At 36.8% G+C, this 19,699-nt stretch overlaps 1 protein-coding gene across 1 annotated transcript; it reads right to left on the reverse strand.

The window, feature by feature from the left end:
- Positions 1-10,604: 10,604 nt before the first annotated feature.
- NKX2-5 (NK2 homeobox 5) lies at positions 10,605-18,644 on the reverse strand. The gene is made up of 2 exons (XM_073620601.1): positions 18,230-18,644; positions 10,605-16,051 (listed from the first exon to the last, which is right to left on the reverse strand). Exons 1-2 carry the CDS (start codon positions 18,522-18,524, stop codon positions 15,447-15,449), a joined length of 900 nt encoding a protein of 299 aa, XP_073476702.1. The 5' UTR covers positions 18,525-18,644; the 3' UTR covers positions 10,605-15,446.
- Positions 18,645-19,699: the final 1,055 nt, after the last annotated feature.

The following is a 19,699-nucleotide window of genomic DNA, read 5'->3' on the forward strand; positions in this document are numbered from 1 at the left end:
TGTCAGGAAAGTACAAATACCCCCCAAATGACCACTTTTTGAAAAGTAGACAGTCAAAGGTATTTAGTAAGGACGTCAGTGTTGTAATTTTTTCCCACAATTCTTGGCAAAATTAAGATTTTTTTTTTTCACAAAATTTTCATAATAACAAGTTATTTCTCACCCACAGCATATGTATACTTCCAATTACACCCCAAAATACATTCTGCTACTCCTCCCGAGTATGACGATACCACATGTGTGTGATTTTTACACAGTCTGGCCACACAGAGAGGTCCAACATGCAGGGAGCACCGTCAGGCGTTCTAGGAGCTACGACCTATTACACTTTTGAAGGCCCTGGAGCACCAGGACAATAGAATTACCCACAAAATGACCCTATTTTGGAAAACAAACACCCCAACGTATATTCTATGAAGCATTATGAGTCTTTTAAACGGTTAATTTTTTTACACAAGTCTTCAGAAAATGTGGAAAGAAAATGAAAACCTATTTTTTTTTACACAAAGTTGTCAATTTATAAGATATTTCTTTTTTTTTTTTTTTTTTAAATTGTTTATTTAGGTCAAGAACACGGCCCACATGGGCCCAAAGATACATAAATATATATATTCGTTTGAACATACATATGGTATAATATCGTAACATAAATTCTTACAAAACTCTTATTCAAACAAATCTACATCCAGCTTGTTAATCTGAACCCATATATTGACACTTATATGGCAATAGCAAGTTGAACTGTAGGGTCGAAATGTATATGTGATAACTTCCAGTACTGGTTCCCATTGCGCCGGTCCTCTATTTTCTATATTACTTAAGGATAGAAATTAGAAGAAATTGAGGGTATAGTGACAGGAGAGAAAGGGGGGAAGAGGTGCGGGGGAATATAAGGGGGGTGGTGAGGAAGGGGGAGGGAGCTGGGTGGAGGGGGTAGGGTGGGATAGGGAAAGGGGAAGATTCCCGCGAGCATGGAGGCGCAAAAGATACACAGAACCCGAACAACTACGGCTCCGTTCACAGGATGCCGACGGTTTGACCTGCAGATCAGTATAATCACCGTATAAGATATTTCTAACTCATAGCATGTATATAGCAAAAATGACACCCCAAAACACATTCTGTTACTCCTCCTGAATATGGCGATACCACATGCGTGAGACTTTTACACAGCCAGTCCACATACAGAGGCCCAACATTGAAGTAGTACCTTTAGGTGTGCTAGGAGCATAAATTACATATCTCATTTCATTCCTACCTATCACACTTTTGAAGGTCCTTGAGCACCAGGACAGTGGAATTAAAATGACCCCATTTTGGAAAGCAAACACTCCAATGTATATTCTATGAGGCATGGGCTGCAGATGGGTACTCGGGTACTCTGATGACCTGCAGATATGTACTCAGGTACTCTGATGGGTTGGAGACAGATGCTCGGGTAACTTGATGAGCTGCAGATAGGTACTCGGGTACTCTGATGGTCTGGTGACTGGTACTCAGGTACTCTGATGGGCTGGTGACTGGTACTCGGGTACTCTGATGGGTGGTGACAGGTACTCTGAAGGGCAGTGACAGGTACTCAGATGGGCTGTGACAGGTACTCAGATGGACTGTGATAGGTACTCAGGTACTCAGATGGGCTGTGACAGGTACTCAGGTACTCAGATGGGCTGTGACAGGTACTTAGATGAACTGTGACAGGTACTCAGCTATTCAGATGAACTGTGACAGATACTCAGATGGACTGTGATAGGTACTCTGGTACTCAGATGGGCTGTGACAGGTACTCAGATGGGCTGTGACAGGTACTCAGGTACTCAGATGGGTTGTGAAAGATACTCAGATGGTCTGTGACAGGTACTCAGGTACTCAGATGGGCTGTGAAAGATACTCAGAAGGGCTGTGACAGGTACTCAGGTACTCAGATGGGCTGTGACAGGTACTCAGGTACTCAGGTACTCGGGTACTCAGATGAACTGTGACAGGTACTCAGGTACTCAGATGGACTGTGACAGGTACTCAGGTACTCAGATGGACTGCGACAGGTACTCAGGTACTCGGGTAATCAGATGAACTGTGACAGGTACTCAGGTACTCAGATGGACTGTGACAGGTACTCAGGTACTCGGGTAATCAGATGAATTGTGATAGGTCCTCTTTATTGGGGGGGAAATCAGTGTGATTGGAGTACACTGTAAGCGGTGACGAGATGTTACCGCAATCTCCTTCTCACGCACGATTGGTGTGTGAGGAGGAGAACCCGGTAACATCTCGTTACCGTGGTTTGTTGACATTCTGTGACTGGCTGTGATTGGACACAGCCGGTCATGTGGTAAAGAGCCAATTTCATTGGCTCTTTACTGCGATCATGGTTGAGCTGTGTCAGGGTGACAAGCCTCGTCCCCGAATGCAGCTCTGCACGCGCCCTAGGGGCGCGCACGAGCGCCGTGCACGTGGACAGTACATGTGACCGGCTGCGATTGGACACAGCCAGTCACGTTGTAAAGAGCCATTTTTTATTGGCTCTTTACACGGATCTGGGATGGGCTGTGTCCAAGGGACATGCCTCATCCCCGATCGCCATGCTGCGGGCCCCCGGGGGCCTGCAGGAGCGGCGAGCAGCCAAGGATGTCATATGACGCCCAACTGGGATGGGAGATCCCATCTGCAGACGTCATTTGACTATGGCCCGGTATTGAAGTGGTTAAGGTAAAAATGTTTAGGCATCAGCATTTCCCCTTTTACTTACCTGAGCCCTCATTCGATCCTGCGCTTTGCACATCTGCAGCTCTTCTCTCCCCTCACTTCCAGGTCTTGCTGGCTTTGCTTGGGCACCGGGAGCCATTGGCTCCCAGTGCTGTCAATCAAAGCCAGTGACGAGGGAGTGGGGGGGGGGTGGGCCAGGTCCCACTGTCTGCGTCAATAGATGCAGCAGTGGGGCTCAGGAGCGAGCATGCACTGGACATAGAGAAGCACTGGCGGGGGAGCCGAGAAGAGAAGGTTTGCAGCCACTCTGTGCAATTCCATTTCACAGAGCAGGTAAGTATAGACATGTTTGTTATTTTAAAAAAAACCTAAAAATTCCTTTACAATGACCCACTTTTACAACTCTTCAGCATCCCTCACTAAACTGTGCACTGTAAACGAATTGGATATTTTTAATTTTTTTTTCTCAGCACCTACTGTATATCTGCTGTATTCATTTTTCACGTTCTCCTCCCTGGCCGTGGCCCATCGCATCACTTCCTGTCTGCAATGCCTTCTGAGAAGGGACGGCAACTTCCTCTGACGCTGCTGTTGCTATGGAAACCTGACCTGAAACCTATTACACTGCTTGTGCTGCACTGAGCATGTGCGAGATCTGCAAGGATGAGATCCAGGAAGAAATACAGTCTGGCTTCAGATGCCCACACTTAAGATGGCCACGGCCTGCTGTTAGTTTATAAAATAACAAACTACTGCTATAAACTAACAAAACAGACCTTAGTTTACAGACTAAATTTACTAGAATACATTAAGCTTGTGTATTATAGGGGTATTTTTATTTAAAAAGTATAATTTCGGCCGGAACACCACTTTAAGAACACTGAGCTCTCCCCATCTCCTCTCCCCTCATCATCTTCATGACCCATTAATGTGTACAGGCAGAGAGCACAGGAAGTTATCAGATCACAAGGTTTTTGTATTTTTTGCATGTGATGAACATATATAAAACAGCTTCAGTAGTATATTTAACAGACTAAAGGGAACAAATAAGAGAAGTTCATTGTTAGGATTTACATACACTTTGAGTGAACGTAATGCTTTGCCCTTCCTAAATGTTTGCTTGTTCACTTTGCTATATCTGCTATCTGGCATTCCATAAAAAAGGCCCTTGTCAGCATTTACAGGTCCTTGTATTAACTTAATTATCATGCAGCTGTCTGTTACATGCTATATACACTACTATTGTACACTTTAACTAATATTTAGTTTTTGGTTTAAAGTAAAATTATTATCAACTCGATTTTTTTAAGTTTTAATGTTTTATTTTTTTATTGAGGAAGTAAATAACAAGGGTACAATGACAAAAAGTCAGTATAACATGGCTTACCATTCTTAGGGCATTAACTGACATAGGCACACCTTTAAAGTGGATGTAAACCCAATGTCATCCTTTCTAAACTACTGCCATAGGGGTTATCTATAAGGATATACATGCCTCTTGCATGTATCTTTACCTGTCAAATGTCTCCCCTTTGTCTGCTATGAGACCCGAAAAACTGCAGATTCTGTGGGTGGGTCTGTTGTCTGGAGCTCGGTAGGTGGAGTTGTGATGTCAGTAGACTCCCCGCCCACCTCTTCACTCCCCTTGTCAATATGCATTTTCTCCTGTGTATTTCTTACACTGAACTTCTGCTATGATCTCTAACATCCAGTGAAAAGACAGGAAAGTAACCACATGACTTCAGCATGCCAAATCATGCTGAGGTGTGGAACAACCAATCCTTGCAGAGCTGCTGAAGAAAGAAGTGGGGGTGGGAATTAAAAAAATAATGCATGTTTTAGGCTAGTGTACGAGATATGTAAATCACCTGTCACTCACAGCAAGGGGGAGGATTTGACAAACTTTTTCTATGTTTGTCAAGTTTTATCTCACTGAACAATAAAAGAGGATTGCTCAGAGATGGATTAACTCTTTGTGGCAAGACTGGGCTCAAATCTTATACTCTACATTATGACATAAAACAAAATAAAAAAAAAAAAAATTCAGGTTTACATCCACTGTAATGATACAATACTAGGATAAAAAAAAAAATAATTTGCAACTTATTTTTACAACGTGTAAGGGAGGAACCTAAGACTTAATAAAAGACACATACAGTAAAGGACCAAAAGGGGGTTTGACTTAACTCAGTTTAATATTCTAGTTAACGCAAGTATTTTAGTATACATTTAAATAAATAAATAATATAATAATTAATGAATTAATTCATTCATTCATTTTCCTATGTGTTGTATTTGTATATTGTGGGTAGGCCCTATAAATGCTGCATACTACCCTGGTTGCATATTGACTGTCCTTATAGTATAGTTATGAAAGGTCACCCTGCACTCTGTGTGCCCTGAGACATCAAACTACCATCAAACTACCAGCTGTGATGGACCTAATTAACACCCCCAATATAAATCAGTAAACTACAGCCTTATTGTTTGCCACAGCTCTGAAATGAGATACAAGGACAGTAAAAATGGTGATCGAGAACTATCCACTAGTATCCTTAATATTTATATGATTAGTACTGTATATGACTAAACACAGATTTAAAGTAGGAAAAAAAACATGCAAATATGCTAAAGTAACACTAACTGATGTTTTCAGTATAAAAAAATTAAACTAAAATTTTAGTCCATTGCTTGTCAATGTCCTTTGAAAGTCGGGTTTACAGCTCAGCCACCTAAAATGTTCGTTTTCACTTACTAAAGAAACACAGGGTGTTCATTTATCTTCCTGAATAAAGTAAAGTGGTGATCGCTTCAATAATCTAGTCATGTGTACAGCAAAATCAATTTTTTAATCCTCCTCCACAGGATTAATTATTCAGATGAACGCAACTTTATTCGCTAAACTAAGTGAGCAAACACTGGGAGAGATGTACTAAAACTAGTGCACATAGAATCTGGTGTCACTGTGCATAGTAACCAATCAGTTTCTAACTTCAGCTTGTTCAAGTAAAGAGTAAATCCACTTTCGTGCGAAAAAAAAATAGTAAATAACGAAAAAATAATATAGCGTATACAATTGCGACACAAGTCATATTGTAATTTTTGTAATGTTATTAAAAATTACCTTTCCTTTTCAATCTGCAGCCACTGTCATTTTTGCATAGAATGTATTGCAATATGGCTACATGGAGTTGTTCTGTACACAGAGTGTGCGCTGACCACTCCCCAGAAACATAATTTCCTGCTTGTGTGATTGGCTCACCAATTTTCCCAGAAGTCTGCCTAAGATACAAGTCAGATTTCAGGCATCCCCTGCAACAAAAATGTCATTTTTGGTGAAACATTCCCAGTAGGAACACATCTAAAGGGATGCAGGCCCAGCAGATTTCCTCATTAGAGCCCTGCAGGTGCACACCTGATAGATAATTATGAAACCACTCCCATTAGACTCACTCAGTACAGGGATTACTTCAGAATAACAAAAGGTTGGAATCTGCAACAAAGGTTGTTAAAATCCTTGCAATGTACATAGATCACCCAGAGGGGAATGTTTTTTTCTCAACAAAAGTGGAGTTACTCTTTAACCTCGCTGGCGGTATGATTAAGTCCGATTTTTGAATCTCAAAGTGGTACATTGTTTTGCATAGAAATTTGGCGTTTTATATTGTAGGCCTGTAACGCTTAGTAATAACACACTTAAATCTGTCCAAACAAGAGTCTAGTAGACATCCTGGGCATGATAAAGTTTGAAACACAAAATCATAAATTATAATTTAATAAATAACTATAAATAATTATAAAAAATAATAATAATAAAATGAATTTCCCCAAGATTCACTATTGCTCAATTCTGCAAGTGTTCTAATTTACTATCGCTGTTTTCTAGCTGGTCTAAAACCACTTTTGAAGTAAAGGGACACTTTTTGGTTGCTATGGACAATCTCAAGTTTCCAGGCAGAAAGAACAGTATATATAATATAAAAGTGCATGCAGGGCATTGGACAAAGCACTAGGGACAAATGTGAAATGATTTGATACAGTAATGTAATCTGTAAGATTACAGTGTACTGTAACTGTTATGTTTTTTGTACTTTTTAAATTTGCGCCCGGGCTCCGCCCCCCATGCGTCGTGACGCTCGCAGGGAACGGAGCCCAGAACACAGAGCATCGAGCGGATGATCCGGTGGAGGACACAGCGGGGGGACATCACAGGATCCTGGTGTACCAGGATTCTGCAATGCAATTCCGAGTGTGGCTCGGGGTTACCGCTAATGGTACTGAAATTTAACCCCGAGCCACACTCAGGAAAACTGCCAGGGAGGTTAAGCTTTGACAATACTAAGACTATGTTCACATCCAAGTGGCTTCCAGAAATACAATATCAGCTACTAAAACACAGAAAAAGTCACAATGCAAGTAGATGTGCAATGTTCAGATGCCTGCACAGCAACACTGCATGCCACTTCACTTAAAATGTAGCTTTCCTGAATTTCTACATGTGGCCGTGTTCTCTGGGGGCCCATATATATATATATATATATATATATATATATATATATATATATATATATATATATATATATGATTAAGCGCTACAATACACACATATAGAGGTTGATTTACTGACTGGGTAAAGAATATTCTCCTAATTCATAGGATGAAACAGTTTTACTTTCAGTACCCACTTTTGTGCAAAGAAAATAACTAAATTAATTTTGTTTGCACTGGATTGGATGATTGACATGGACACAGCTTTACCTTATTCACTAAGCTACTGTAAGTGAGTGCATGTTTTTATTGCTAATGGATGATTGAAGTAAAAATGAGTGAGCCTTATTTACACATTCTATTCACTTGAGTTAAAATCCTCTGTTCCTTTAGTAAATCAGCAACTTTATTTCTTGAATGTTCTCAGTTTAGAACCTAGAAAACATTGATGTTTACACTAGAACAGCTCCTGGGATGGACAGTTATTAGTATGTATGTATATTTTTTACTATTTATTGAAACTAACTTTTGATATGCATTGTCATTCACATCTTTTTAAGTTGAATATAACATTCCTAATATGCTGTTTTATGACTTATTTTAGATTCACCACTGCAATACTCCTGAAGAAATGGAAACTAATGTAACTGGGAAATGCATCGATCTGTGTGGCCCCCACCCCACTGCTATACTTTTTGTACCCAAGGTTCGTGGTTATACAAGAGTTTCTGGGCACTGATAATTGAGGAGCCTATAGGGAAGTCATAATTATGCAAAGAAGTGTTAGATTTGAATATTTTTTGTCTTCATTTTTAAATATGTGTGCTTTTAAGAAAATGTTTTAAATTTTAAGATACATTTAAAAAAAAATGCATTTTAAACGTGTACTGTTGTGAGTGGTGCCTTAAAGTCAGATTTTCTCTGTTTTTCATTTTATATATACTGGTATATATATATATATATATATATATATATATATATAAAATGTGGTACTAATACAGCACCACCACATATAATTAGAGAAATATTTTTAACACCTACCTGCTGAATAGGACAAAATTATTTTCAGTTATAATGTTGAAATTAAAGTCATATTAACCACTTCAACCCCGGAAGGATTTGCTCCCTTAATGACCAGGCCATTTTTTGCGATACGTCACTGCGTTACTTTAACTGAGAATTGCACGGTCATGAGATGCTGTACACAAACAAAATTGATGTCATTTTTCCCAACAAATAGAGATTTCTTTTGGTGGTATTTAATCACCTCTGCGGTTTTTATTTTTTGCGCTATAAACAAAAAAAGACTGACAATTTTGAAAAAAAAAAAAAAAAAACAATATTTTTTACTTTTTACTATAATAAATATCCCAAAATTAAAAAAAAAATGTCTTCATCAGTTTAGGCCAATATGTATTCTTCTACATATTTTTGGTAAAAAAAATCACAATAAGATTATATTGATTGGTTTGCGCAAAAGTTATAGTGTCTACAAAATAGGGGATATATTTATGGTATTTTTATTGTTATTTTTTTTTTCATTTTAGTAATGGCTGTGATCAGCAATTTTTAGCAAGACTGCGACAATGTTGCAGACAGATGGGACACTTTTGACACTTTTTTGGGACCAATCACATTATTACAGTGATCAGAGCTAAAAATCGTCGCTGATTACGGTATGAATGGCACTGTCAGGAAAGGGGTTAACACTAGGGGACGATCAAGGGGTTAAGTGTTCCCTAGGGAGGTGTTTCTATCTGTGGGGGGAGTGTACTGGAAAATTGCTTCCTTACATTAGTGGCAAATGGAAAATTGCCTCCTTGCATTGGTGGCCAATGGAAAAATGCCTCCCTACATTAGAGGGCAATAGAAAATTGCATCCTTACATTTGTGGTCAATGGAAAATTATGTCCTTACATTGATGGTCAATGGAAAATTGCCTCCTTACATTTGAGGTCAATAGAAAATTGCGTCCTTACATTGATGGTCAATGGAAAATTGCCTTCTTACATGTGTGGTCAATGGAAAATTGCCTCCTTATTCTGGTGGTCAGTGCAGGTGGTAGATCTATTTGACATTGCTAACTGGAAAGAAAATCCTAGCAAGTTCTGGAGGAATGCTAGCATTTAACTGGACTTTGTGAAAGTGAATAGCCTCTACACCAGCCTTCTCCACCAGCATGTACATTAACTTTGCAGACAGATTGGTAATGAACAAGGTGAAGTTATAATCACTTTGAATACCCAATGGCATGTGGGGTACATAAAGAGAACACAATTTGTGCTCTACAAAGTTTGGCTGTTAAAAAAGGAGCACTAATTGCAGTTTTAGTATACTGACCATTGGCAGGAGTGGAAAGAATACTATCAAGAGAACTATCAAGGATGTATGTCCTAAGGACATGTCCCAGGGACACATATATAGATAATGATAGATAATGATCAGCTATGACCCATGATTTTCACTGCATTAGTGTGGATAGGCCTTAAAAGACCTTTAACCTTCAGATGTCCCCTTGGATCCTATATTAAGCCTCATACACACAATCGGACTTTGTACAAACTTTCCCGTGGATTTTTGTACAAAGGGCGTTGGTCGTAAACTAATTAAGCATACCCACGGGAGGACTTTTTTGGCAACAAACACGAACGTAGTGACATTTCAACGTACGGATGACAAAAAGAGGACGTTCAATTCTCCAGCGCCACCCTTTGGTCAACTTCTGTATTGTTGTCTGAGCTTTTGCATTGGTTCTGAGAATGCGTGTTTGTAGTTTGTACAAAAGTACGATGGTTTTGTGTACACACGATCGGACTTTGCTCCATCGGACTTTTGTTGCCGGAAAGTTTGTCTGTTTGCACAGCCAACAAAAGTCCAATGAAAAACGAAAAATGTTGTCCGATGGAGCGTACACACGGTCGGATGTTGCCTTCAAACAGCTAATTTGCATGTTTGTTGTCAAAAAGTCTGATCGTGTGTACCAGCCTTAAGAGTGTAGCTATGGAGCATAACACGTAATTCTTACCTCTCTTGTGTCCATTTTTGTAAGTGAAGCTTCATTCCATGTCCTGTTTAAAACTAGCATTAAAATTGCAGCAGTGTTTCATCTATTTAGCAGAGTCGTTGTATTGGATCTATTTGTGAGAGCTACTTGTCCTGCATTTTTTCTATGTTTAACACCTCTCTATCATGTCAGCACCATCTCGCTGAGAAGATCGCCCTGTACTTTTTGAACTCCTGTTTTCAAGTGCCTATCAATTTAAATTGGAAACCCAAACTGTTCTGTACCTAATCTAGCAAAATAAAAACAAAGACTTTGATTTATCTTTTTTTTTTTTTTTTTTTTTTTAGTACTAAAACATTTAAATAAGTTATTACCATAATATCCAGGAAATAACTCTAATTTGATAGTAAAATAACATGACCTCTGTGCAGTTTAGAAGTTCACCTAACAGAATAAAGTTTCTATAGACTACAAGATTACTTATCCAATAATTCAGTGCAAAGAGGAATGGTGATGTGCAAAGTGCAATAATTCACCTGTAGCAACCAATCATATGCCATCTTTCAGCAATTTACAGATGTTACGTTGATGAATGATTGTGATTGGTTGTTGTGTTAAATATAGTTTATTTGCTTTAGTAAGCAAACTTGTATGAGAGAGTGATATAACTGAAATGTGTAGTATAACTAAATCAGTAGGTAAAACAAGTGAACCGAAATACAATAGTATCACAGGTAACAGAAGAACTAAGTGATCTCCCCTTTAAAAAAACAAGAATACTTGAAGAACAGGTTGTACCATGGGCAGTTGACCTATTAATGTTAAGATAAGTGTAGGTTGTGGGTCTGCTTTCCAATGTTTCTAGTTAACAAAATAAATAAAGTATCTTTTGTTAAAAATGGCTGATTTATTGATAGTCACTAAATATCTCTGATCAGTTTCCTGAGTGTACATTTGGGACCAAAACTGGGAAGAAAATTACCTGCTAATATCTGATTTAATTACATTAGTTCTAAACTTAGTCAAATATTATACATGGGAAAATATGTCTTGGTTTGCACAACAAACACACTCACTTGCCATATACAAACATATAATATTAGAATGACGCTTCTTTTTTTTTTCTATAGCCATGAATACAAAAAATGTTATAGCATGAATTTTCATTAGCCTAACCCGTGCACTTTTTCATTGTTATTTGAATTCTTTAAAGTTTTATTATCTTTATCTGCTGGTTTGAATGTCACATTTTTTTATTGTAACCATCATGTTGCTAAAATTCTATGCAACATCTAAGCTTTGTGCTCTGGTTTTAAGCACCTTACATAGTGTCCATGCAACTAACTGCAAACAAATGGTACCAGAAAAAATATTTTCCAAAGTTGATTAACCAGTGTTGGCTACATGATTTTAAATAGTAAAAATTATTTCTGCATTATTTTCTGCAGCCTGATCTGCTCATGCAGGCTCAGCAGGGGGGGGGGGGGGGGGCTTAGAATACCCTTAGCCTCTGTCTAAGTACATAGTACTAGACACAAACAAAAATTGTGAACTTAGTGAACACACGAAATTGGTGAATTAAACATATCTTTTTTGTATATTTTTTCATTTGCCGGAATGTGTACATAAAGATTTAGCTGATCTCAAAGGATAACAAAGAATTAACTTGTCATACAAATATAGGATAACATACATGCATTCCAAATTCTTGTAATACATTACAGAATTAAGAACATAAAATGCTAGGGCAGATCCTATTAAAAGTATGTTAAGTAGAATTATTCTCTTAGCCCATAGAAACCATTTAGAATCCTTGTTTTATTTTCAGGCCTGGAGTTTAGAATTATGAGCATTGGGATCCAATGGGTTTTATAATAGGCAACAAAGAAGTTTTCCTAGAGCAAACTTTACATACATCAGCCCAATTATTTTCAAAAGGTATGTTTCCAACAGTAAAACTAATAGATGTTTTTCATTCAAATACCCAGTCGTGTATTTATCCATCTATCTTTCTATCTATTTGGTCTATTGTTTTGTACTGTGATCCCTGGACACTTAAAATACATTATATTATTTTCCTCACCTGATTGTGAACCAAATTTCCAAGTCTAGTTATAGATAGACAAACGTTTTACCAAAATAGGTGGCAGGGCATCTGGTTACGACTTTCTTCCTGATTCTGTGTCAAATGGATGTTGTGCATGCTTATCGCAAAACATTGCTCATTAAATGTTCATAAACATTATTTTTGCTAGCATATGACTAGGTATTCAAAATAATAATTTCTGCTTCACCTTATTTACTAGCATTCATTGCCCAAATACACTTCGCGTAGTGAACAGCCTATATCTGTTTAGTAAATCAGCCCTAGAGTATGATAACAATCATTGCCAACATTTAGGAAAATCATTCCCTCATCTGTATGTGGTCCAAGTATGCTTAAACCAACAATATTGTTTGCTTTTCTATGTTATGATTTACTAAATATTTCATACACCCAATCAGTTCAAAAAATATTTATTTATTTCCATTAATTAATTTTCCAATTAAGCTTTGGGGAGCAAACACAGGTTCCATAAACCCAAGGTAAAATTTGTGCAGGTTAGTAAATGATCCACATAATTCAGATTAAATTGAGGGAAACCCTTGTCCATGACCCATGTCAATAAACAGAAATGAAAAACAAATTGTGAGGTCAGCTGTGAAGTCAAGAATCCCGCTAGGAAAACCCAATGATCATCAAGTACTTCACCAACAAATTGTTTCAACATATTTTACATTTTTGTTAAAACAATTATTAAAAAAAACTTTATTACTTAAATGTACAGGAACTGTCTACATCCAACAAACCAAGCTTTGTAAATACTTTCATTCTAATTTTTTAAATGTATTTTTCTTTGAATGGTAAAAGTGTATAAAATATATATGAAATGTACACAAACTGTATTATTTTCCTACACCCAAACCCCAGTGCTTTTTTATGCCTCTTCATTTTAATATGGCAAATGAAGATATTGGGACACATTTATCAAAGCAGTGATTTGATCCCTATCATTTACCATCCAGTTTATTGGGGAAATCCCCTAAATTATGAAAGTAGGTTGTTAAAATGCAAAGGCAACCTAAATCCTTAAAAAATGGAAGCGTGAAATGATGGTAATTGGGTGCTTGTAAAACTGTTTATCATTTTCATAATGAAAGTGAGTGAAAACAGTAAAACTTGTGAAATTAAAAGTTTCCATGATAGACGGTAAGCTAATTTCACAATGCTTTACAGGAGGATAAGGATTTGGCCTAGCAACTGTAATTTGCAAATCTCATTATATTCTTTTTAAAAATAAGGATTATTGTCCTGGCATGTTAACTTTATGAATTGAGGCAAAAGTCTTTGATCCTTAATTTGTAAACTGATTTAAAGGTTTTTTTTTCATTTTATAGCCACTTTTGTGTAGCAGTGCACTGCACTAAAAAAAAAAAAAAAACATGTATCTATACTGTGCTATTTATTTAATGGTACCCGCTCATCGCGTGTACAGTGGTTTCTGCGTGTGATTCACAAATCTACATTCAAACACTAGCTAAAACAATGTTTAGGTTTTGCATACTTTTTAAATACAAACATCTGAACAAGGCCATACCCATGAAATATAAAAGTCTCCCTAGTAAATAAATAGATAAAAGTCAAAGGAAGAGAAAATAAAGTGGAAATTTAGCTGTGATAACTAATCGCTTCTATGATAAATGTGCCCCATAGTTAACTTGAATGTTGGCATTTAAAACATTGTCACACTATTTTTCAAAATAAAAATAATAAAAATAACACAAAACAGAAAAAAAAAAAACAATCTGGTATATGTAGAATAAAAAAACAATCACAACATTGCTTTGTCCATTGAAACCTGAAGCTTTGGCTGAGGGTTAAATAAAGCAAATAATAACTTAATATAGTTTATTAACAATAGGCCACTTGCAACAACACTTTAATTGTTTTTCTAGGGTTTTTTTTTTTTTACTAAAGGAGTAACATTTTTAGCTGAAATCACTTTAATCTATTCATATGCAAATGAAATTCCAAATTTTTAAATCCTCTAGTCAAATAATTGGTTCACAAAATGTACTCCTGTAGTAAATAACCAATGTCTAGGTATATATCTCGCTAGCCTAATATGGGGAATTTTGCAGTACCTCCTAAGTTTATCCCCTGAGACCACAAAGTGAGTGATGCCAAAAGCCAAAGACTAACAGACCCGCTGTCCAGTCTTCAATCAGACATACTATTGGCTCCCAAGTTATGAACACAGTACTGAGTGGCTCAGGTATTGCAGTTAATTTATTGTAAGTAGAGCGAGAAGCAAAAATCATTTTCCATTTTCTATAATCACATTCAGTCGTTCTTATGTTATGGCTTCCTAAATATGAAATATGTTTTGCTAAGGGGCTTTGAAAAAACAGGAGTTACTAGGCACAGCTCCCAGGAGTTTATTTATTGGTACACTTTAAACTTTAAAATTTGCCCAGCAGTAGTCGAAAACAAGTAGTCGTGTAACAACTTGGCAAGAAGAGAAAGAGACTGGTGCAACCTCCTGACTTCATGAGCTTAAAGTGAATCTGTCACCTAAAGAGGAACACATGCAGAAATCAGACAAAGGAACATATTTAGCAAAGTCTGCCACTATCTGGATCACTCTTACAATGTTATAATTTTGCTTAGGTCATGATAAATTATATTCAGCAGCATCCAGGTGCAGAGCTGTGTCTAGTGGTTCACTGCCATGTTTAGCTGATATATCGTTCATTACAAATTTTGCCGAAACAAAAGGTGCCCCTGCTGTTTTTCCACTGCTGGTTATTCAGCTAAGGCAACCGGTAAATATGAAAAGTAAAAATGATTTCTACATCATCTCAGCCTCATCATCTACAGCACTGTGATCTTGCTACACACATGACAGATTCACTTTAATTAAAGGGCACACAAGGATAATCTGAAAATAGCTTGGTGACACAAGAAGTGAACTCTAAACATTGAAAAAAAGGAACTCTCCTTAATAAGGTGTGAATCTTCTGTTGGCTGGTCCGGTCCTGTCCTGTATACCACATCGTCCTTTAGCAAACCATGCACAATCACACACCATGGGCCAAAAGTCACATCAGAAGGAGAAGATCATAGTTTTTTTTCTTCTGCTTCTTTCCAGTCTATGATGTCCTTGCCACCATGCTTAGTGCTTTGTTGAATCCTTTTAATGAAGTTCTACCATGCTCGAATGCCATGAAGTGCACTGACACTGTTTGCCTGTTGAATCGGTGTCTGCACTGTGTTCAAGTCCCCCACACTGAAATTCATAAAATTATTGCTGGCTGAGGTGGGTTGCATGCTAGGCATTGACGTATAGCTGCAATTGTAGCTGCCGTTACAGGCTGGGTTGCTATAGTTGGAGTAGGAGGGATAAGTGTTATAACTGTAAGGGTTAATGCTGACATTGTACGGTGAGTTATATGGAGATGAATCTCCTAAGCAAGGCTTGCCATCTCTCACCAAAACTGGGACAGCTATCCTTCTTGGGGGTGGTAGGCCCACCATTTCAAGAGTCTGGTCTTGTCTTTGTCTTTTACATTTGTATCTTCTGTTCTGGAACCAGATTTTCACTTGGGTGGATGTGAGCTTTAATACGTTAGCTAAATGGTCTCTCTCTGGAGCGGATAGGTATTTCTGCTGCTTGAACCTTCTCTCAAGTTCATAGACTTGGGCCTGAGAGAAGAGGACCCTGGGCTTCCTTCTTTTTCTCTGCCTTGGTCGGTCTGGGTCCTCCATGTCTCTCTTGTCATTTTCCATGGTTTTCTGCAAGGAGCAGAGTTCTGGGAAAGAAAAGTGCAAAGTTAACAGTAATTGGTTCCATAGCCAGCAAATCAGTTCATTGATAGCATCACTTAGTCACCAACATCCACAAAACCCACATGCAAGAACACAACTAATTAGATCAGCAGTGCTCATCAAGTATTTTCATTATTTTAATGCCTAATACAAATATTTTTAATTCACTGGAAAAAAATATATTTATTGCGCTATTTTCTCATTTGGTGCACTTGCACTCAATTATTGCACTTCTGACACTGCTGAAACAATTGTGTTAGTAAATCTACCTAACCTAATATATTTTTATACATATATAGATCTATCTATCTATCTATCTATCTATCTATCTATCTATCCATCTATCTATCTATATATATATTGTTTACAAGGATGCATCTGTAACTTCATAAATACATGTATGTATATGTACGTAAAAATATAAAAATATGTATATAAACACATGTATGTAAAAATATATGAAAGAGAATATATATATATATATATATATATATATATATATATATATATATATATATATACATATATATATGTATAAAAACTGTTTGCTCCTACACTCCAAAGGCATGCTGAGGGGGTTAATTGACTCCTGTCCATATTGGCCCTAGTATGTGTATGTGAGTTAGGGACCTTAGATTGTAAGCTCCTTAAAGGCAGGAACTGATGTGAATGTACAATTTATGTGTTAAGCACTGTGTAAATTGACGACGCGATAAAAGTACCTGTAATAGATACATTTTATATATATATATATATATATATATATATATATATATATATACACACCAAGAAAAATTATTGTTCTATTGCTGCTATTATTGCTATGACTCATGTACTACTATTTATTATCTTATTATTTTTAGTATATATTATTGCAAAATCTATATTCCCAGCATTTGAAACAAGTCAAATACTCACCTAAGAAATAAAAACAAACACATGTATGTGTCTCTATATATCTGTCAAATTATCTATATTTTTTCATTACTTTTGCTTTAGCTTTTTTTTTATTTTTTTTTAGCTTTTTTGTATTTGGAATTCTTTGTACCTCTGTTAAAGCTATATGCAATATGTATGTGTGTGTATATATATATATATATATATATATATATATACATATATATATATATATATATATATATATATATATATATATATATATATACATATATATATATATATATATATATATATATATATATATATATATATATGTGTGTATATATATATATATATATATATATATTCATACCTATATAAATAGAAAAAATATATATTTAAATGTATACATCTCTCTCTCTCTCTCCTCTCTTCTCTCTCTCTCTATATATATTATACAGTATACATAAATGTAATATATATATATATATATATATATATACAGGGATACCCCACTTTTAAGTACACAATGGGGGGGTATTTACTAAAGGTGGAAAGTGCAAAATCAGGCTCACTTCTGCATAGAAACCAATGAGCTTCCAGGTTTTATTACCAAAGCTTAATTGAACAAGCCCAGGTTAGAAGCTCATTGGTTTCTATGCAGAAGTGAGCCTTATTTTGCATTTTCCAGCTTTAGTAAATAAACCCCATTGTGTACTTAAATATATATATATATATATATATATATATATATATATATATATATATATATATATATATGTGTGTGTGTGTATATTTAATATATTTGAATATATATATAATATATATTTTATTAGTATATATAATTTAACATAATAATGTACATTAATAGAGAAACTAAAATATTTATGGACATCTATTAGCAAATGTATAAATGAATAAATATAATACAGATTCCAGGACCGTGTTAGAGTTACCTAGTTACTAAACAGAATCTTCTATGCCAAATAACAATTCGATAAAGGAAAACCAAACCTAGATTGGATTATTGCCATTTTCTTTTTATTCCCTGCAGCATGGCTCACTGTACAATATCCAATTATCCAATGAAGGTAATATTAATAACTAGAAGGGCTCAGTGGTCGGATATTCGGTAGCGGGTGGTGGTGTCTGCCATCATCTGATATCGTACGGTACAGGATCGGGGTGGATCGCTTTCTTTGTATATTCTGTAGATGGGATCTTTAGGCCTAGCCCAGCGAGCCCTCAATGATATGAATAAACACATGAGGTTATTGTATTACCTTTTTTGTCCTCCTTGTGCTCCTTGGAGGAGTCCATCTCCATGTAGTTTTTGACGTAGAAGGATCCTGGGAAAGGAGAGGAACCCTTGGAGGTGTCCCTCTGAGTCAGGTCATCACTGAGCTCGGACAGACATGGGGTACCCGGGTATGACTCCTGCTTGAAGCTGGACAACATGCAGGAAGATGAGTCCATCCTAGGAGAGATGTCCATGGCTGCCAGGCCAGTGTGGTGCTGCTCCAGGTTCAGGATGTCTTTGACAGAGAATGGAGTAGAAGTGACTGGACTAGCAAACATGATGGCAGCAGCAGGGAAGAGTCATGAAGCCTCCTCAGATGTAGAGCAGGACAGGCACACTCAGACCATGGCAGCGTGCACTGCTCACCTACTAAGTGCTGCCTCTACTCCTCTCTGCCTTACCATAAGACACACAGAGGAGGGGCCACCTCTACTCATTGGTCACCGGAGACCCGCTGACGTCATAAGCCAAGGAGACAGCTCACCTAATATAGGCATACACATCCACTAGTGGCACACGGCTGATCACTGCTCCATCACTAATAAACCTTGTTTTCTACACAGCCCATCTGCTGTCCTTTCCAGGATCCTCTATCATTTCATTGTCCCTGCACTCTGTGATCACTGTCCGCTTCCTAAGCTAACCACTCTACTCATTATGGGGACCATGACATCACACCTCTCAGATAAACAATGGGCGATCACAGGTGACATGTGCCATGCTTTGTTCAATCTCCACACCGCTGACGTCACAGCAGTTTCAAGAGTCAAGGTGGACATGGATTGTCAGAGCCGGTCACTAAGATGGCCTCATACAGTAGGAAGACAATCTATATACTGGGATTGGACGAAAATGTCTGCATGTATGAATGACTGTTCTCAGATTGCTACACTGAGATCATTTCTAATTGTTACACTTTATCATTAGTAGACTTGCTAATATGTATAATATTATTTGAAATCGTCAATAGTGGTATTACTAGATACAGCAGGTTTGTAACTAGAAATAATTACCTTCATACACTGGATAACGACTGTGTGTTATTATTTTTATTACTACTACTATTATTATTATTATGATGATCATTATTATGATTCCTGTTGTTATTACTGTAAACAATTATGTAAGAAGTAGTAGGAGCTGTACCTGTTTTATGCAATAAACCGATATTCCTTGGCACTTGTACAACTCATAGAGCTGCAGTACAATAAACTAATGCGTATATTAATATTATTTTTGTTAGTGTTCATTTTATTTTTATTATTGATGTTATCATGTTTTCTAGTAGTAGACTCAAGTTTGTAATTATGAAAGGCTGCAGAGCAAGTACTTAGAAAAACGGACTTATACATGTGTTGGTGTTATTATTATTATTAGTAGTAGTAGTAGTAGTAATGCTAATAGCTTTAGTAGTAGTGATAGTAGTTTCGATAATACTAATTCTTAACAACAA

The sequence above is a fragment of the Aquarana catesbeiana genome, linkage group LG03 (assembly GCF_042186555.1).
Source record: "Aquarana catesbeiana isolate 2022-GZ linkage group LG03, ASM4218655v1, whole genome shotgun sequence".
In the NCBI taxonomy this organism is placed as follows: domain Eukaryota; kingdom Metazoa; phylum Chordata; class Amphibia; order Anura; family Ranidae; genus Aquarana; species Aquarana catesbeiana.

Excerpts from the sequence above, each read along its gene's own strand:
- NKX2-5 (XM_073620601.1), bottom strand. The coding sequence starts at position 18,524 with ATGTTTGCTAGTCCAGTCACTTCTACTCCATTCTCTGTCAAAGACATC. Across the intron at positions 16,052-18,229 it reads GCACAAGGAGGACAAAAAAG|AACTCTGCTCCTTGCAGAAA; the intron begins GTAATACAATAA and ends TTTCTTTCCCAG.